The 16,703-nt window shown below is 51.3% G+C and overlaps 1 protein-coding gene across 10 annotated transcripts in view; it reads left to right on the forward strand.

Annotated features, from left to right (window-relative positions):
• ARHGAP39 (Rho GTPase activating protein 39) overlaps window positions 1–16,703 on the forward strand; it is an 83,389-nt gene that overhangs the window by 29,173 nt on the left and 37,513 nt on the right. For 8 of the 10 annotated variants that reach the window (XR_009498356.1, XM_059901240.1, XM_059901246.1 and 5 more), the window contains exon 2: window positions 12,615–12,776. Coding sequence is in view for 8 of the 10 variants with exons in the window: in XM_059901240.1 (XP_059757223.1) it covers window positions 12,697–12,776 (80 nt within the window). In the remaining 2 variants the exon portion in view is untranslated. Of the gene's footprint in view, window positions 1–9,538; window positions 9,817–12,614; window positions 12,777–15,598; window positions 15,685–16,703 lie in introns of those variants that run through there. The other 2 variants (XM_059901241.1, XM_059901245.1) reach the window with 2 other exon arrangements.

The raw sequence follows: 16,703 nt of genomic DNA on the forward strand, positions 1-16,703 counted from the left end.
CGCAGGCCCCCTCCTCTGCTGCCGCCTGAGAAGGCCTCCACCTCCTGGCTGGGCCACCTCTTCGCTGGTCTGTGTTCAGCCGCGTGGTCTGTCTGCTGGTGGGAATTGGCCAGCTTTGCATTCCAGAAATATCTGCTGGCCTTTCAGCCTTGGGGGCAGGGAGGTCCTCAGGGAGGCAGTCGGCTTAGGGGAGCGACTCAGGCCACAGCAGGCAGGACCGCAAGGTTGTGCAGGCTGGCCGCTACCACCTTGCGTGGAGCTGGGGAGGACAGCAGGCCGGGGTGAGCAGGGCAGGGCTGGGCGGCCTCCTAGAGGCGGCTCCCGTCTGTCTGGACACACCAGTGGGTGGAGGGTGCTGTTCAGTGTCCCAGTGCCCAGCCCTGCCCGCCGAGGGTACCGCCAGTGGCTGTGGGCTGCAGGGGTCTTGGGATGTCCTGCCCTTGCCGTGGCCCCTTCCCTGCCCTTGCCGTCTCAGCGCCCCGGGGGAGTGGGGTGCAGCACGGAGGCGGGCGTCCCAGGCCCCATCAGGCCTCAGGCTGTCGCTCCGGCGGGCGATGGGCGCCGTGCTCACACGTGTTCACACGCTCACGAGGCTCACACACCGCGCCACGCAGGCGGCACCGGGCAGAGCGTTCCCCTCGGCCCCCGGCCTGCGGGTTGCAGCTTCCTGGGGCTCGTGCTCCAAGCAGACCCTATCAGGAGCCGGCACAGAGCGTCTCTGTTCCAGAACTCGCGTAGGAAGTTGGAATCAAGAACCTTCTCGCCCACGTGTGACCGGAGCGTTCCTGCAGTGGGGGCGGGGAGGAGCGAGCGGCGGTCCGGCTGCCCCTGCGCAGCTCCGGCCTCAGAACCGGCCGGGTCTGTGGGACAAGGACGAGCTGACCTGCCCGCGCAGCGGGGGAAGGGCGCCGAGCGACCACGTGGTGAGGTCGGTGCGCACTCGGCAAAGGGCAGCCGTCGTCACATCCCAGTGAGCCGTTTGTGAGTTTTTCGGTGTCTTTACTTCCCCTGCGCCAGGCGCTCTTCAGGAGGCGGGGCTGCGGAGCCCAGGTGCTGGGTCCAGGGGCTCCCCGTCCTCTTGAGCTAGGGCAGCTGGGCCCCGGGGCGGAGCCGGCCTCCGGCTCACCGACAGGGGGTCTTCGAGGGGCCTTGGCGGGGAGGGTGTCCCTCCTGCGGTGACTTTCAAGGGAGCAGACCTCCTTCAGGTGAGGGGTGTGCATGGAGCATTTTGGGGAGCGGGCTAGGATAGGGTGAGGGCGGCCCGGCCGACCCTGCCGGGAGCTTCCTTTCGCAGCCTCCCGTTACGTCACCCGTGGAAACAGGCAAAACATCCAGATCCGTAAGTGGGGGAGGCCCGAAGCGCGAGACTGAGCAGAGAGCGGGGCAGGGAGACGCCAGGCGTCCGCGTCTCCACACGGGACCCACGGGAAGCCTGACCACCTGCCCCGGGGCCACCTTCGCCCGCTGGGCGGGTGAGAAGCGCCCTAGGAAACCACCGAGCCCTGGGCAGACGGCCTGTTGCCGCTCTTCTCTGTGCTTTCAGGCGTCCCGCAGCGTTTTCAGGAGTTTCCTTGTCCTCAGGGACCCTCTGTCTTCTCCTGGGCGGGGGGGGGCGGGGCTGCGCACGGTCCCACGTGGCCCCCGGAGTGAGTGTGGGAAGAGTCCGCGCTTCCCCCGAGCTTCATGGAAGCAGCCAGGCCTTTCGCTCCGGTGCGCGCTGCTGATTCACGGAGCAGAGCTCTGGGCGCTGGGGTGGGAACGAGCGGAAGGCACTATTCTAATTCAGTGTGTTCTTAAACAATCACAAGGAGGTTGAAGTAGTCAGGAAACATCCTCTGCCTCGAAGCGCTCCTTCTGGAGGCCCCGTCTCTGTCCTGCACCCCCGCCCCCTCGCCGACGCCCCCGCATCGTCTTGTGGGGCTGAGGCGGCTGGGGGCTCAGCCTGGAGGGGTCGGGACTGGCTGTCGCGTGGGCGCTGGAGGCGACGGGAGGGCTGGCGTCGGCGTCGTGCAGAACGACAGCCCTGCTGCGCCGTCCTCCTCTGGGAGCCAGGGCGCTGTGCGCCTGGAAGGTTTGGGGAGCCCGAACAGGACGCTGGTGTTTGGCTGTTCCCGTCACAGGCCAGCTTGTGTCCCAGACCTTGGCTCGTGAACATGTGATAGAGGTATTGTTCTCTCTAAACGGTCCTGCGGGGGCTCTGGTGCGGTTTTGTTGGTGAGGAAAGCCCAAGGAGGTGAGGGGTTGGGGACACACACCGCGGGTGAGCAGAGCAGGGTCTGTGTGTCCTGATTGCCTGTCATGCGACCCCGAGGCCGGGCAGAAGCCACGTGCTATCCCCAGGGTGGCAGCTTTCCGAGAGCTTGAAGGGCAGCACCAGCCTCCGAGATTCACTTTACGTTGCGTCCAGTTGACTCCAAACAGCAGTAGCCTTTCTGTGTGGGGGACGGTCTGACATCCTTTCCCAGAAAGGTCTGAAAAGCTGGTTCTGACCTACGGGTTGATTCCATGACTTGCTGACAGGTTGGGCCACAATTTTCAGCATAACAGCGTGGCCCGTGCATTTGGGGGGTGGGGGGGGTGGGGAGGTCAGTGAGAACAGCTGCAGCGGGAGGTGTGGAGGCGGAAATGCCAGCCCGGCCTGTTGGCTGAGCGGGGAGAGCGGGGCCTTGTGCCACCAGCCCACACGAAACTGACATGGGCTCATTGTTCAGAACTTGGAAAACGTATTAAAAACAGCATGGAGAATGGAACATAGGCCTTCTGGAAATGATGGCTGAGTAGAGGCTTGTTTATTCTTCTTTCCTCCCTGAAACTCACTGAAATGGACAAAAAGAATGAAAAATAGGGAACAGGATTTAATCTACAGTGAATCTAAGGAATAGCCACAGCCAGAGGAGGATGTCGGCCAGACAGGGAAGACGAGCGAAAGCCAGAGCCTTGAGCAGGGCTGAGTTTTCGCCCAACAAAGAGGATTTTGGGGGCACCGTTGACGACATTTACTTGGCAGAATGGGGTCTGTGGTTTGGGTGGGCCTTGGGGTAAACCGGATGTGGGTGGGCACCTGGTGAGAGAGGAGCTGAAGGAGGAAGGCCCAGGTGCTCCAGCCGCATTTTCTACAAGATCCAGACTCTTAAGCGGTGAGATGGGGAAGAAGAGAGGGGAATCGGCGCTCCGTGTGGACATGCTGGCCTCTGGCAGTGCCTTGGGCCGTGTCCCCCGTACTGTGGGGGCTGACAAGAGGCCTCCCAGTGAGTCACCTGGCAGGCAGGCAGACAGTCACCCAAAGGAGCTTCTGCAGGAGGGCCTTCGGATACCCGTGGAGCCGCCTTCCCACCTGCCCCCTCGCAGCACCAGTCAAGACTGAGGCCCCAGTGCTCGCTCAGAAGCCAGGAGACTCTTGCTGGAGCCAGAGGGAAGAAACTTCTGGCCGTGTTTGGGGGTGTCGCTGTGTGGCTCTTGAGAGAGCCAGCCTGAGCAGAGAATAGGGGAGAGCGGCCCGGGGCTTCCTAGGAACCGGACAGCCCCACTGGGCACGGGTGCCGGCTGCTCTGTCTTCAGTTTGAGTTGGGTTTCTGTCACTTGCAACCAAAAAATGTCCTAAGACCAGAAACTCATTTCCAGAGCAGAACCTGTGAGGAAACTTGGCAGTCGAGCGTTCTGGAGCGACACAGCTGGTGGGAGCGCCCCGGCTCAGTCCTGTCTCTGCCCTCGTCTACAGACGAGCAGTGATGAGGAGCCAGCGTGGGACCCTCCTGCAGACACCGGAGGGAGGAGAAGGCGGCCCCGGGGCAGGAGCGGAGCTCAGCTGTGCGCAGGAGGAGGGGCTCAGGGGGACAGAGTGCGGGGAGAGGGCGCTGGCAGAGCTGAGAAAGGAGCTGGGGGACAAGGGCTGTGACGGACGTGAGAGTCCCACGAGTAACGGCAGACAGCGAGAAGAGCAAGTCCCCAGGACAGCTGCTTGCAGAGGACATGCCGTGCAGCACGGAGAGGAGCAGACGGAAGACAGTTGGAAGATGGTCTGAGAGGCACCGCGAGGCGCTGGGCAGCGGGGCGTCCAGGGAGGGCACGAGACCCCCTGGGGTGGAGGGGGTGGCTTTGCGCCTTGAGAGTCACGTTTGGGAAGAATTGGGCCGCGCGGCCCAGGACCTGGTGCCCAAACGGAACCCTCTGTAAAGCGTGGACCACCGCCCTCTGCTCAGGTTGGGGGGCGCTGTGCACAGGCGGCTGAGGGGGGCCCTCCAGGAGCTCCCCGGGCCGGGCCGGGCTGGGGCACCCGCGGGAGGAGGGTCCCTAAGGGCCGAGCGTCTGCATAGATTGGTGTTTGCAGGGGATATTTGTCTCTTCTCCCCATTTTACTTCCTTATTTGGTCATTTATTTATATCAGTATGGACTTACGGATATCCTTTTATACTTTGGGTTATAATCGGAATGACTTTTTTTTTTCCCTCAAAATGTTCCAGCTTTGGTCATTGGGAGCTCTTTTATTTAGCACCATTGTGCCTTTGGCAGACCCCTTCATCGTGGGGTTTTGTTTTTGTCTTAAGTCTTCCTTTCTGACTCTACGGGATCTTCCAGGATCATCTTTTTTTTTTTTTTAATTTATTTATTTAATTTATTTATTTTTGGCTGCATTGGGTCTTTGTTGCTGTGCACGGGCTTTCTCTAGTTGCGGCAAGCGGGGGCTACACTTTGTTGCTGTGCGTGGGCTTCTCATTGCAGTGGCTTCTCTTGTTGCGGAGCACGGGCTCTAGGCACGTGGGTTTCAGTAGTTGTGGCTCACAGGCTTCAGTAGTTGTGGCACATGGACTAGAGTTTGCAGGCAAGAGCGCCAGAGAGCAGAGAACAGCAAACAGAGAGAACTTGGAGATGTGCAGAGGGTCTCTCTTAGTTTCCAGCAGAGTGTTGATCAGTGTGTGGGTGTGGGGAAACCACCAGAGGCCAGGGAAAGAGTCACTCAGAAGGATTAAAGGGAACAGTACCCAGAGCTGTCACAACACTGTGAAGAGTGCCTTGTCATCAGGCAGACTGAAAACCTTCATAATTCACAGGGCACTGGGCAGACTACTCAGTGGAGAACAGCTAGCCCCGGAATAAATGCTGCTATGTGCCCCTGAACAATCTTAGAAACAAGAACCAAAAGTTTCACACTGTTTCCAAGTAACTGTATCCCCAAACAAAGCTCAAAAATATTTATAGGAATACAAAAATATACAGCTTACAAAAGGATAAAATTCACAGTGTCTGGCATCCAATCAAAATTACCAGGCGTAGAAAGAAACAGGAAAATACAACTCATTAGGCAGGGAAAATTCAGTTGAAACGGATGCAAAACTGACTCAGATGTTAGATTTAGCAGACAAGGTCATTAAAGCAGTTATTATAACTACATTCCATATGTTCAGAAAGCTCAAGGAAATATTTGAGACTTTAAGTAGAGACCTGGTGAAGTAAAGACACTGAACGAAAGATCCAAATTAAACTTCTAGGTTTGACACTAAAATGTCTGAATGCAAAACACACTGGATGGGATTAACAGCAGTTTAGATGTTGCAGAAGAAAAGATTAGTGAACTTGAAGACAAAGCAGTAAGAACTATCCGAACTAAAACAAGGAGGGGAAAAGTACTCTTAAGTAAACAGTGCAAAAAAAACGAGCATGACTGAGCTGTGGGGCAGTGGGCAGAGGCTAAGATTTGTGTAATTGGAGTTCCCAGAGAGGGAGGGAGGGACAGAAAAACGACTTGAAGAAATGATAGCTGAAAAGCCTCCAAATTTTATGAAAACTATAAACCTAGATCAAACAATCTTAAACCCTGAGCACAAGGAACATGCGCAGACACACCATAATCAAATTGCTCCGAGTCAGTGATGGAGAGAAAGGTCTTACAAGCAGCCAGAAAAAAAGACATAATTACGCACAGAGGAACAAAGATACAGACGATGGCAGATTTCTCTTTGGAAACAACGCAAATGAGGAGACAGCGGAGCACTGTGTGCAAGTGCTGAATGAAAACTGTCCGCCTAGGAGCCGACACCAGGGTAAATATCTCTAAAATGAAGGTGAAATAAAGGTACTTCAAACATACAAAAGCTGAAAGACCTTCACAGCAAGAAATGTTATAGGAAATTCTTCAGGCTGCCGGAAACTGAAACCAGATGGAAATCCGATCTATGTGAAAGAATGGAGAGTCCTGGAAACATACCTACATGACTAAATATATGACACTTTCTTATTATTTAATGCTCTTTAAATGGCATCTCTTTAAAACATAATTATTTAACTAAAAATAACAATTTAACAGAGTTGGGGGATTGTAACATAAATAGAATAAAATGTATGACAAAAATGGCACAAAGGCCAGGAGAAATGGCAAACTCATATGCTTGAAGAAATATAATTTCACTTGAAGGCAGACTATGATCAATTAAATATGGATGCTACAAACCCCAAAGCAGCTACTAAAATAGCAAAACAATGAATTACATACAGCTGATAAGTCAACAGTGGAGATAAAATTGAATCACATAAAATAATTCAAAAGAAGGCAGAAAAAGAGGAAAAGGGGGAACAAAGGACAGATGGGAGAAATCAAAAACAGGAAACGAGGGTAGATTTCAACATAACCTTGTCAACAATCACAAATATAGATGGTTTAAACACCCCAGTTAAACAGCAGAAATTGTCAGATTGCATAAAAAAGCATGACCCAATTATATGCTGGCTTACCCAGTAAACCCACTTTAAATATCAAGAGACAAATAGGTTAGTAAAAGAAAGGCAAAAGAGATACAATTCTAATGCTAATGGAAAGAAAGCTGGACCTGCTGTAATAATATCAAATGTACTCATTCCAGAGCAAAGAAAACTACCAGGTAAAGCTATTTCATAATGATAAAGAGGTTAATTCCTCAAGAAGATACTATAAATTTTATATACTTAATAACAGAGCTATGAAACATGTGAAGCAAAAACTTAGAGAACTGCAAAAAGAAATAGGCAAAGCCACAATTATAGTTGGAGCGCTCAGTACCCTTTCCTCAGTACCTGATGAACAGGTAGACAGAAAATTAGTGTTGGCACAATCAACCAACTTGACCTGATTGACATATATAGAGCATTCCACCCAACAGCATGTTTTTTCCAGTGCATATGAAATATTTACCAAGATAGACCATTTTTCTGCAGCATAACTTTTTTGACAAAAACAATATTAAATTAGAAACTATAAAAATATCTGGGACTTCCCTGGTGGCACAGTGGATAAGACTCCGCGATCCCAATATAGGGGGCCTGGGTTCCATCCCTGGTCAGGGAACTAGATCCCACATGCATGCCGCAACTAAGAGTTTGCGTACCACAACTAAGGAGCCTGCCTGCTGCAACTAAGACCCGGAGCAACCAAATAAATAAATATTAAAAAAAAAAAAAAAATCTGGAAAATCACCAGCTATTGGGAAAGTAAATAACATACTTCTGTATAATCCACGAGTCAAAGGAGAAATCAAAAGGGAAATGAGACAGCTTTTGAACTGGGTGAAAATGAAAATATAGCATATCAAAATTTGTGGGATATCGTGATAGCTGTACTCTAAAGGAAATTTTATAACACTAAATGCCTAAATTGGATTAAAATTTTAAAAGGTTGCAAATCACTGAACTCAACTTCTACCTTAAATTAGAAAAAGAGCAAATTAAATCCAAAAGAATGCAAAGAAAGGCAGTAACAGATCGAAGTGGAAATTAATCAAACAAAGCAGAAAAATAATAGAGAAAACTGATAAAGTGAAAAACTGTCTTTTTTTAAACAAGGTCAGTAAAATTGACAAGCTTTTGACCAAACTGATTAGGTAAAAGAGTGAAAAGACATAAATTACCTATATCAGGAACAAAAGAGATGGCATCACTACAGATTCTATTGATCTGACAGAGATAATATAGGAATACTATAACAACTTTATGCCAATAAATTCGACAACTTATATGAAGGGGACAAATTCGTTGAAAGACAAAACCCACTAAAGCTCACTCAAGAAAATGCATGCCCAGATGGCTTCACTGGTGTATTCTAGCAAACATTTGAGGAAGAAACAATAGCAATTCTGCACAGACTCTCCCAGAAAATTGAGAGGAGGGAATATTTCTCAAATCATTTTATTTTGGCAGTATTATCTTGATACCAAAACCAGACAGACATCACAAGAAGAATAAAGTACAGACTAATCTTCCATATGAACATAGATGCAGAAATTCTTAACAAAATTTTATTTTGTTAACAATATATAATATATACAATATATATACGTGATACAACAATATATAAAAGTGATAATATATCCTGACCAATTGGGATTTGTCCAAGGAATACAGGGTTGGTTTAACATTAGAAAGTTAATCAATGGAATTCAACTATTCTGAAACCAAAAAAGAAAACTCATGTGATCATTTCAGCAGACATGGTAAAAACGATTTACAAAATCCAACATCCATTTCTGATTTTTAAAAAACTCCGCAAACTAGGAATTCAAGGAAATTTCTTCAACCTAACACAGGACATTTATGAAACATCTGCAGTTAACATCATACTTTTTTAAAAATAAATTTAATTAATTAATTAAGTTTTATTTTGGCTGCGTTGGGTCGTCATTGCTGCACGTGGGCTTTTCTCTAGTTGCGGCGAGTGGGGGCTACTCTTTGTTGCTGTGTGCAGGCTTCTCATTGTGGTGGCTTCTCTTGTTGCGGAGCACGGGCTCTAGGCGTGCGGGCTTCAGTAGTTGTGGCACACGGGCGCTAGAGCGCAGGCTCAGTAGTTGTGGCGTATGGGCTTAGTTGCCCCGCGGCATGTGGGATCTTCTCGGACCAGGGCTAGAACCCGTGTCCTCTGCATTGGCAGGCGGATTCTTAATCACTGCTCCACCAGGGAAGTCCAACATCGTACTTAGTAGTGAGACACTGGCTGCTTCCCCTGAGATCAGGAATGAGGCACCTGTGTCTGCTCTTACCCATCCTAGTCAGCATCTTAGCGGAGGGTCTAGCCAGGGCAGGGAAGGAAGAAAAAGAAAACGATCCATACCGGAAAGGAAGAAGTAAAATTGTCTGTGTTCACCATTGACATGATCATCTATGTAGAAATTCTAATGAAATTTTTGAAAGGGAGGGCACAATTAGAGCTAATGAGTGAGTTTAGCAAGGTTACCAATATGCAAAACCAAATGATATACTTCTGTACTAGTAACAAACAATTGGAAATTGTTTTATATTTTGTTAGTGTCAAAAATATGAAATACAGGTAAATTTGACTAAATATGTACAAGATCTCTGCACTTAAAAAAAACTACAAAACATTGCTGAGAGAAATTAGTGACTAATGGAGAGATATGCCCTGTTCACAGATTTGAAGACTCAGAATTGTTACGATGTTAGTTTTCTTCATGTTGATGGGTAGATTCAATGCAACTGCAAGCAAAATCATAGCAGCCTATTCTGGAGAAACTGAGAAGCTGATTCTGAAATTCATATGGAGATGCAGAGGACCTAGAATAATTAAAACAACTTCAAAAATGAAGCGCAAAGTTGGAGGGCCAACACTACCTGATTTCAGACCCAGGGCATTTGGGTCACCAAGATGAGGTGTCTCTCCCAGATTGGAGAAGGCTTTCTGGAGGAGGTGATGCCTTAGCTGGCACTGAAACGAGGAGGGCAGCCAGATGCACTGGAGGTGGTAGCCTTGCTGCTCTGGACCAGCCGGGAAGGATGGCAGATGAGTGAAAGGAGGTGCACAGTTTGAAGACATTGATTTGAGTTGGTCTCAGGTTGTGGTAGGTACCTTTTACTTTTTCCAAAATTTCACTAACGGTGCTGTTTTAATTTTTTTTTTTTTTTTAATGTTGAAGCCATACAAGAAGGTCACCTATTTTCTCTTAGACAATTAGAAAGACTTGTTTCATTTTTTAAAAATGGCAGTCTTAAGCATTCCTGGTAGTTGTGTGGACATTCCAGTGGCGGCTGGGAGCCTGTCCTCCAGCCCAGGAACTGAGTGGCGTCGGGTGGGACATGGGGCGTCACAGCCCTTCTGGGCCTTAGAGGAAGTGTCTGATTGGCCTGCAGCGCCCCTTGTCCCAGGCCCCTGGCTGGCTGTGTTCCCACCTCGTGCCCTGAACCTGTTTTATCCCCGCCTTGATTAGCGCAGATAGGGTCTGTGGACCGGCCTCGTCCCGCCCGCAGCTGTGAGGAGGACGGGGCTCAAGGGGCAGGTGTCCCCTGCGACACTGCTGCTGCTCCTCGGCCCTTCAGACGTTTTACTGAAGTGAGGCTCGTGGACAAAAATGTGTGAAAGCGATGGCATGGAACTCCGAGAGCTCTTTTTTTAAAAATTTATTTGTTTATTTTTGGCAGCATCGGGTCTTAGTTGCGGCCTGTGGGATCTTTCGTTGCGGCGCACAGGCTTCTCTCTTCTCTAGTTGTGGCATGCAGGTTTTTCTCTTCTCTAGTTGTGGCACGCGGGCTCCAGGGCATGTGGGCTCTGTTGTTGTGGCGCGTGGGTTCCAGAGTGCGTGGGCTCTGTAGTTTGCAGCATGCAGGCTCTCTAGTTGAGGCACGCGAGCTCAGTAGTTGTGGCGTGCGAGCTTAGTTGGAAGGCGGATTCTCTACCACTGGACCACCAGGAAAGTCCCTCTGAGAGCTTTTATAAACCAACACATGCGCAACGGTGGCCCTGCCCCTTGGGACCACCTGTCACTACCCGGCATAGAGGCGGCTGCTTCTGATGCATGCCCGCAGAGGCTCGTGTGGCTGATGTTGAACTTATGTAAGGGGATCGTGCTGGTGACTCCAGTGTGTCAGGCTCCTGTCTCTCACCCCCCGGGAGCCACACCCGGGTTGTCGGGGGCAACTCCCGTGTGCCATTTCTGCTGTGATGGGCATCTGGCAGTTTCCCGTTGCGGCTGCTGGGAGTGCCATGTGCAGGTCTTGGTGAGCGGCCATGTGGCCTCTGCTGGCCCCTGTCGCTGGAAGTGGCAGCCCTGGATGACAGGGCCTCGGGGTACGTGCAGCCCAGGAGGTGCTGCCAACCCGGTTGGAGGGTGTTAACCAGTGTCCTGCGGCCGGTGGGCCTCCACACTCTTGCCAGCGTGGGATAGGGTTTCTTTTCCATGCTAGCCATTCTGGTGGGCACGCTGGTGTCCCATTGTGCTTTTAACTAGCATTTCCCGATGACTAATGAGGTGGAGCACACTTCTGTGTGTTTATTAGTCATTTAGGTTTTTTTGTTGTTAAGTGTGCTTTCAAGTCTTTTGTCCTTTTTTCTATTGATTATGTTTTTTTCTTATTTATTTCTAGGAATCTTTTTTATGTTCTGGAAATAGTCCTTTGTCAGATCAGATAATGTACACACATTTATGTAATGTATTATGCATACTCTATGCATCAAATATCTCATCTCCTACCCTGGATTTGTCTTTTTTCTTGTAATGGAAAAAATTTATTTTTAAAAATTTTATTGAAGTATAGTTGATTTACAATGTTGTGTTAATTTCTGCTGTACAGCAAAGTGATTCAGTTATACATATATATATTCTTTTTCATATTCTTTTCCATGATGGTTTATCACAGGATATTGAATATAGTTCCCTGTGCTCTGCAGCAGGACCTTGTTGTTTATCCATTCATTATATCCTAGTTTGCATCTGCTCATCCCAAACTCCCAGTCCTTCCCTCCCCCACCCCCCCCTTTGCCAACACAAGTCTGTTCTCTATGTCTGTGAGTCTGTTTCTGTTTCGTAGATAAGTTCATTTGTGTCGTAGTTTAGATTCCACACACAAGTGACATCATATGGTATTTGTCTTTCTCTTTCTGATTTACTTCGCTTAGTATGAAAATCTCTAGGTCCATCCATGTTGCTGCAAATGGCATGATTTCATTCTTTTTTATGGCTGAGTAATAGTCATAATGGTAAAAATTTATAAGCAGAGCTTCTTAATATTATAGTCCAATTTGTTAATGTTTCTTTTGTGGTTAGTGGCTTTCTGTGTCTGATTATGTGCACCTACTCTAAAACCACAAAGATTTTCTTCTGCATTTTTTCTAAAAGTCTTACTATCTTACTTTTAATGTTCAGAGCATCAGTTTACCTAGAATTGAGTTTAATGTATTGGATGAGGTAGGGGTCAAGGTTCATCGTTTCCCACGTGTAAATCGTGTCAGTGCAGCACCGTTTTTGAACAGCCCCCTCTGTCCTAAATCTGGGGGCCTTGCGTGTGCATAGATCACCCTTGAGTGTTGCCCAGTCGAGGGCGGGCCGTGTGCCTCTCACTTGCGGACACGGTAGCGCCAGGTGGGGAGTGCCGTCCCTGTTTACCAGGCAAGAGCACTGCTCTCGGAGGGGGCAGGCAGCTTGCCTCGGGCCAGCTGGCGAGGGGGTCTGGATGCCCTCCGCGGGGGCTGGGCAGGGGCCGGATGCCGGCTGGGGTTCAGGGTCGGGCGCAGGAAGCCCAGAAACCAGCTCGGGCATGAGCGTGCCTCGCTCTCGCCGGCGACCTGGGCCGTGAGGGGCTAGGCTGGGAGTTACTGGTTCCCCAAACCCAAGGGCGTAACAATGTGGCTTCTGCTCTCTCTCAGGGCGGTGCCTCCCCGACTGACGCTGAGGGCATCCCACTGACTGCTGACATCCGTCCACCCGGGTCCTCGGGAAAAGGCTGCGATGTCCCAGACACAGGAGTACGAATGTGAGAGCCATCATGCTGGCCTGCAGGAGTCTCGGATTTCAGGATCTAGCACGAGGTAAGGAGGCTGACTTACCGGGGGCCAGCGAAGCAGGAGGCTTTTCCCCGGCTTGTCAGTGCTGTCCTGCCTGCTTACGCGGCCTGGCCCCACTCTCCTCCCCGAGGAGCTGGGTGCTGCCCTCTGCATCTGGCATCCCCGGGAGCCCCACCTCCGTCGCCAGTGGGCTGCAGAGCAGGGAGGGCTTCTCCTCGGGCAGTGGCCACGCTGCCAGCCCTCAGCCGGGCCCAGCCCCTTAGGCGCCCTCTGGGCGTCCACGCCGAGGCCGCGGCCACAGATCATCACTTGCGTTCTTCTAACTTATGGCTTTATTTGGGAATAATTCCACAAGTTGCACGAACAGGAAGAGCGCTCTGAGCATCAGGTCCCCTAACCCAGATTCACGCTCTGTGCCGCCGTGCGGCCGCTGTTCCGTCCACAAACAGCACGGTTCTGAGTCATCTGGGGGGGCACGCACGTCCAGCCCCGTGTTTGCTCACGTCTCCCAGGACAGGAGGCGCCGTGCGTAAATCTGTGCGATGGGAAGCACCCGCCTCCTGTGCCGCCTGGTCCGGCTTTGGCCGCTGGCTCCTTGCCGTCCTTCATGACGTTTCCGGCCCCTCCAGCACCGCTTACCCCGAGTCTGCTGCACGTCTCCTTTGTGTTTTGTAACCTGGAAGATTTCCGCTTCCTTTCTCTGCCTTTTGTGACCTAGACCCTTTTTCAGGAAAGTCACCCTTGTTAAGGTAGAGCACTCGGTTTGGTTTTTCTGATGACTTCTGAGCAGAGTGTGTCCTTCTGCAGATTCACGGCCGCCTGCCGCCCACCTGCTCTCGGGACGATGGCTGTTTGCCTCGCTGCCGTGCTCCTCGCCAGTTCCGGGGCTTCCACCGTTTCTTCCTTGACCTGGGCCTTCCTGGGGTGGGTGCGGAGCTGGACGGCTTCCCAGCCACGGCACCCGGTCCACACCGGCCGGCCAGTGCCCACCGTCCCTCGGGAGCCCCTCCTCCCCATTGCTGTGTTCACCTGTGGATCCCTCTCAGTGTGGAACCACAAATTCCATTCTGTTTTACGTGGTTTGTCGTTCATCCCGCACTTAATGACTTGGTGCTCTGCTGTACCAGATGGGCCGGTGAGACTCCGCCAGGCTGGCCCCTGTGATTCCTGGTGGCTTCCCCGGGCTCCAGGTGCATCCTGTGCTGCCTCCCCCCCACCCCCCATCAGCTGTTTCTCTGAGGGGCCCCGTTCCCCAAGGGAAGACTAGGGTCTAAGGACCAGCGCGTGTGCTCGTGGCTCCCGCGATATGTGTGTTTCTTGACCCTTTAGCAGTAGGGCTAGAAACGCTGAGTTCGCGTGGGCATCTCCAGTCCCGGTCCTTTTCTGGGGCATTTTCTTGCCACCTCCTGTACCACAGCCCTGCTCCTCCTCCAGGAGAGCCCTGTTTCCAAGAGCCTCAGTGCAGTGACTCGTTTGTTCAACTGATAATATGTCCAAGATGGTTTCAAAGTCGCTTGCCCATTCTGCTACAGAGTTGTGTGTGTGTGTGTGTATATATATATATATATATATATATATATATATATATATATATATATACACGTACTAGAAAAGTGTTCAGGATTTATTTGCACGCCCACACGCGCCCTCCACCCAGGAGCAGGAACGGAGTCTGGTCCTGTGTTCACACTGGGTTGGCTTTCTTTTCCCTCTTGTTGTGGTTATGCGGTTCATCGAAATACGGTTGCGTTCGTTTGTTTCAGTTTGAGGTTTTTTTTTCCTCTCCCTTTCCATTCTTATTGATTTAATTTTGTTTTGGTTTGTTTTGGTTTGGTGTTTTTGGCCATGCCCACTCAGCTTATGGGATCTTAGTTCCCCAACCAGGGATTGAACCTGGGCCCCCGGCAGTGCAAGCGCCGAGTCTTAACCCCTGGACTGCCAGGGAAGTCCCTAATTTTGTTTTTTAAACATGTAGACCCTTAACATGCTTTCAAAAGACAAAACTATTCAAAAGGTATTTATATTCAGAGAAGGAGCCCCCAGACCTTCTCCGTGCCCCCACCTACCTCTTGCAGGAGGTTTTCTGGTTTATCTCCTATGTTTCTGTTTGGAAGGGTGCCCTGGACCTCGGGCCCCAGAGGTGGCCCCCTTCACAGCCTCCTGGATGTGGCGGCCCAGCAGTCCCGTGTTCAGTGCAGGCGTTTCCAGTTAGTGTGCGGTTAGGAGCGATGGTGCGGTGAGAGCCTGGTGCTTGTGTCATTTGTGTGTCTTCAGGGAAATTGGGGTAGGGGTTGCTAGGCTGGAGATGTCGTGCCCTCACGTGCCCTCCGTGGGGCCCTGCACGCTGCCCCCGTCTGCCCACAGCCTCCCCCCAGGACAAAGCTCGGGCCTGGATGTGGTGCCTGGGGGCTGGGGGGCCTCAGTGTGGCATGGGTTTTATGTCTGATGCCAGGTGAAGTGGGACATTTCACATATGTTATTTACTTTATGAATTGTCTATTCTTATCTTTTGCCCGTTTTCCTATAGTATATTTGTTTTTTTCTTGTTCGAATTTATGTATTAAGTATATGAACCTTTTATCTGCAATTTATATTGCAAATATTTAATATTCTCACCAAATGTGTCCAAAGAAACCAAATCTTTTTTACTTTACAATTTACTGATCTTTTTTTAGTGCCTCTGGGTTCTTAGTCACTGCTAGGCGTGAGCTTCCTGTGTGTGGCGTGAGCTAGGGGCCAGCGTCGCCCTCCTGCCCAGAGACCTCAGCTTCCAGCAGCGTTTGCTGGAGAGGCTGCCCCTTCCCTGGTGAACGGTCCTGCCTCTCCTGTTGCAGGATCCCCACTGCAGGGGCAGTGCTTGGTCACACTCGCCTCCCTTTCACCTGGCTGATTGCCTGGGACATACTTGGCACTCGTGAGGCTCTTCCGGGAAGTAAGTATTCGAACAGGTTATTGTCTGCGAGCAAACATCTCCACGACTTGGAGGAAAGAGGCAGGTCGTCCGCGCAGCCTGCCCGGCACACGGGGAGAGGCCACGGCCGGCGTCACACCCAGGAAACCTCTGTCATCTTGAACCTTCCGGCTCTGTCCCCAAATGGCTCATTCTTTCCTACCCAATTCATGTTAGACATCGTCGCCAAATCAATCTCCCTCGAACTCCATTCTGATGGTGTGGGTGGGTCACTGTGATAAGTCTGTCACCCACAGGTCCCGACCCTTCCTACTGGCAGGGAAGCCCCAGAGTGGTTTCAGCACCATTCCTCCATCACGCGCCCGGGGACGAGGTCTGCCCTCCCCACCCTGCCATGGGGTCTGCTCAGGCCCCGCTCGCTCCCGGCCCTCCCCAGGCTTCAGGCTCCAGCACATTCTCTGCCCCCTGGGTCCCCGGGGGACTTGGTTCAGTGCTGTAGGGAGTGCCCAGAACGTTCTTCTGAAAAGGCGGGGTCCTGCCCACGTGCACACAGGGATGCGCTGAAAAGGGAACAGACGCTTTTCTTTATTCAGAGAGAATTATCGCCATTAAATTCATTTGAAAGTGTATCTAGAGCAAAAATAAGAATTGTTACTGCTTCCTTGGGGCTCAGAGTGTTCAGTCCAGTGCTTTCTGAGCACCTCTGCTGGGTCAGCCCTTCCTTGGGTAGCGTCTGCCTTTTGTCCCAGCCGATCCCATGCCGCGGCCCAAGGGGAGAGCAGGCGGTCAGCTGAGGGCAATCTCGGAACCTCGGGGCTTCCTTCTTCACGGGAGCAAGACCCCCAGCTCCTGGCCTGGTCTCCAGGCGCCTTCGTCCCTGGGTGGGGGGGCACCCTCAGGCAGTGCCCGCCAGCCTCCAAGCCTGGTGGCACCCGTATCCTCTGGCTGAACGCAGGGCGCCCGCTGAGCTGCGCTGGCGGTGCCTTCCATCCTAGGGCACTGCAGGCGGCCGCAGCTTCCTGGTTAAAAGTACCCAGTTC

This window comes from Balaenoptera ricei, chromosome 17 (genome assembly GCF_028023285.1).
Source record: "Balaenoptera ricei isolate mBalRic1 chromosome 17, mBalRic1.hap2, whole genome shotgun sequence".
Taxonomy (NCBI): Eukaryota; Metazoa; Chordata; class Mammalia; order Artiodactyla; family Balaenopteridae; genus Balaenoptera; species Balaenoptera ricei.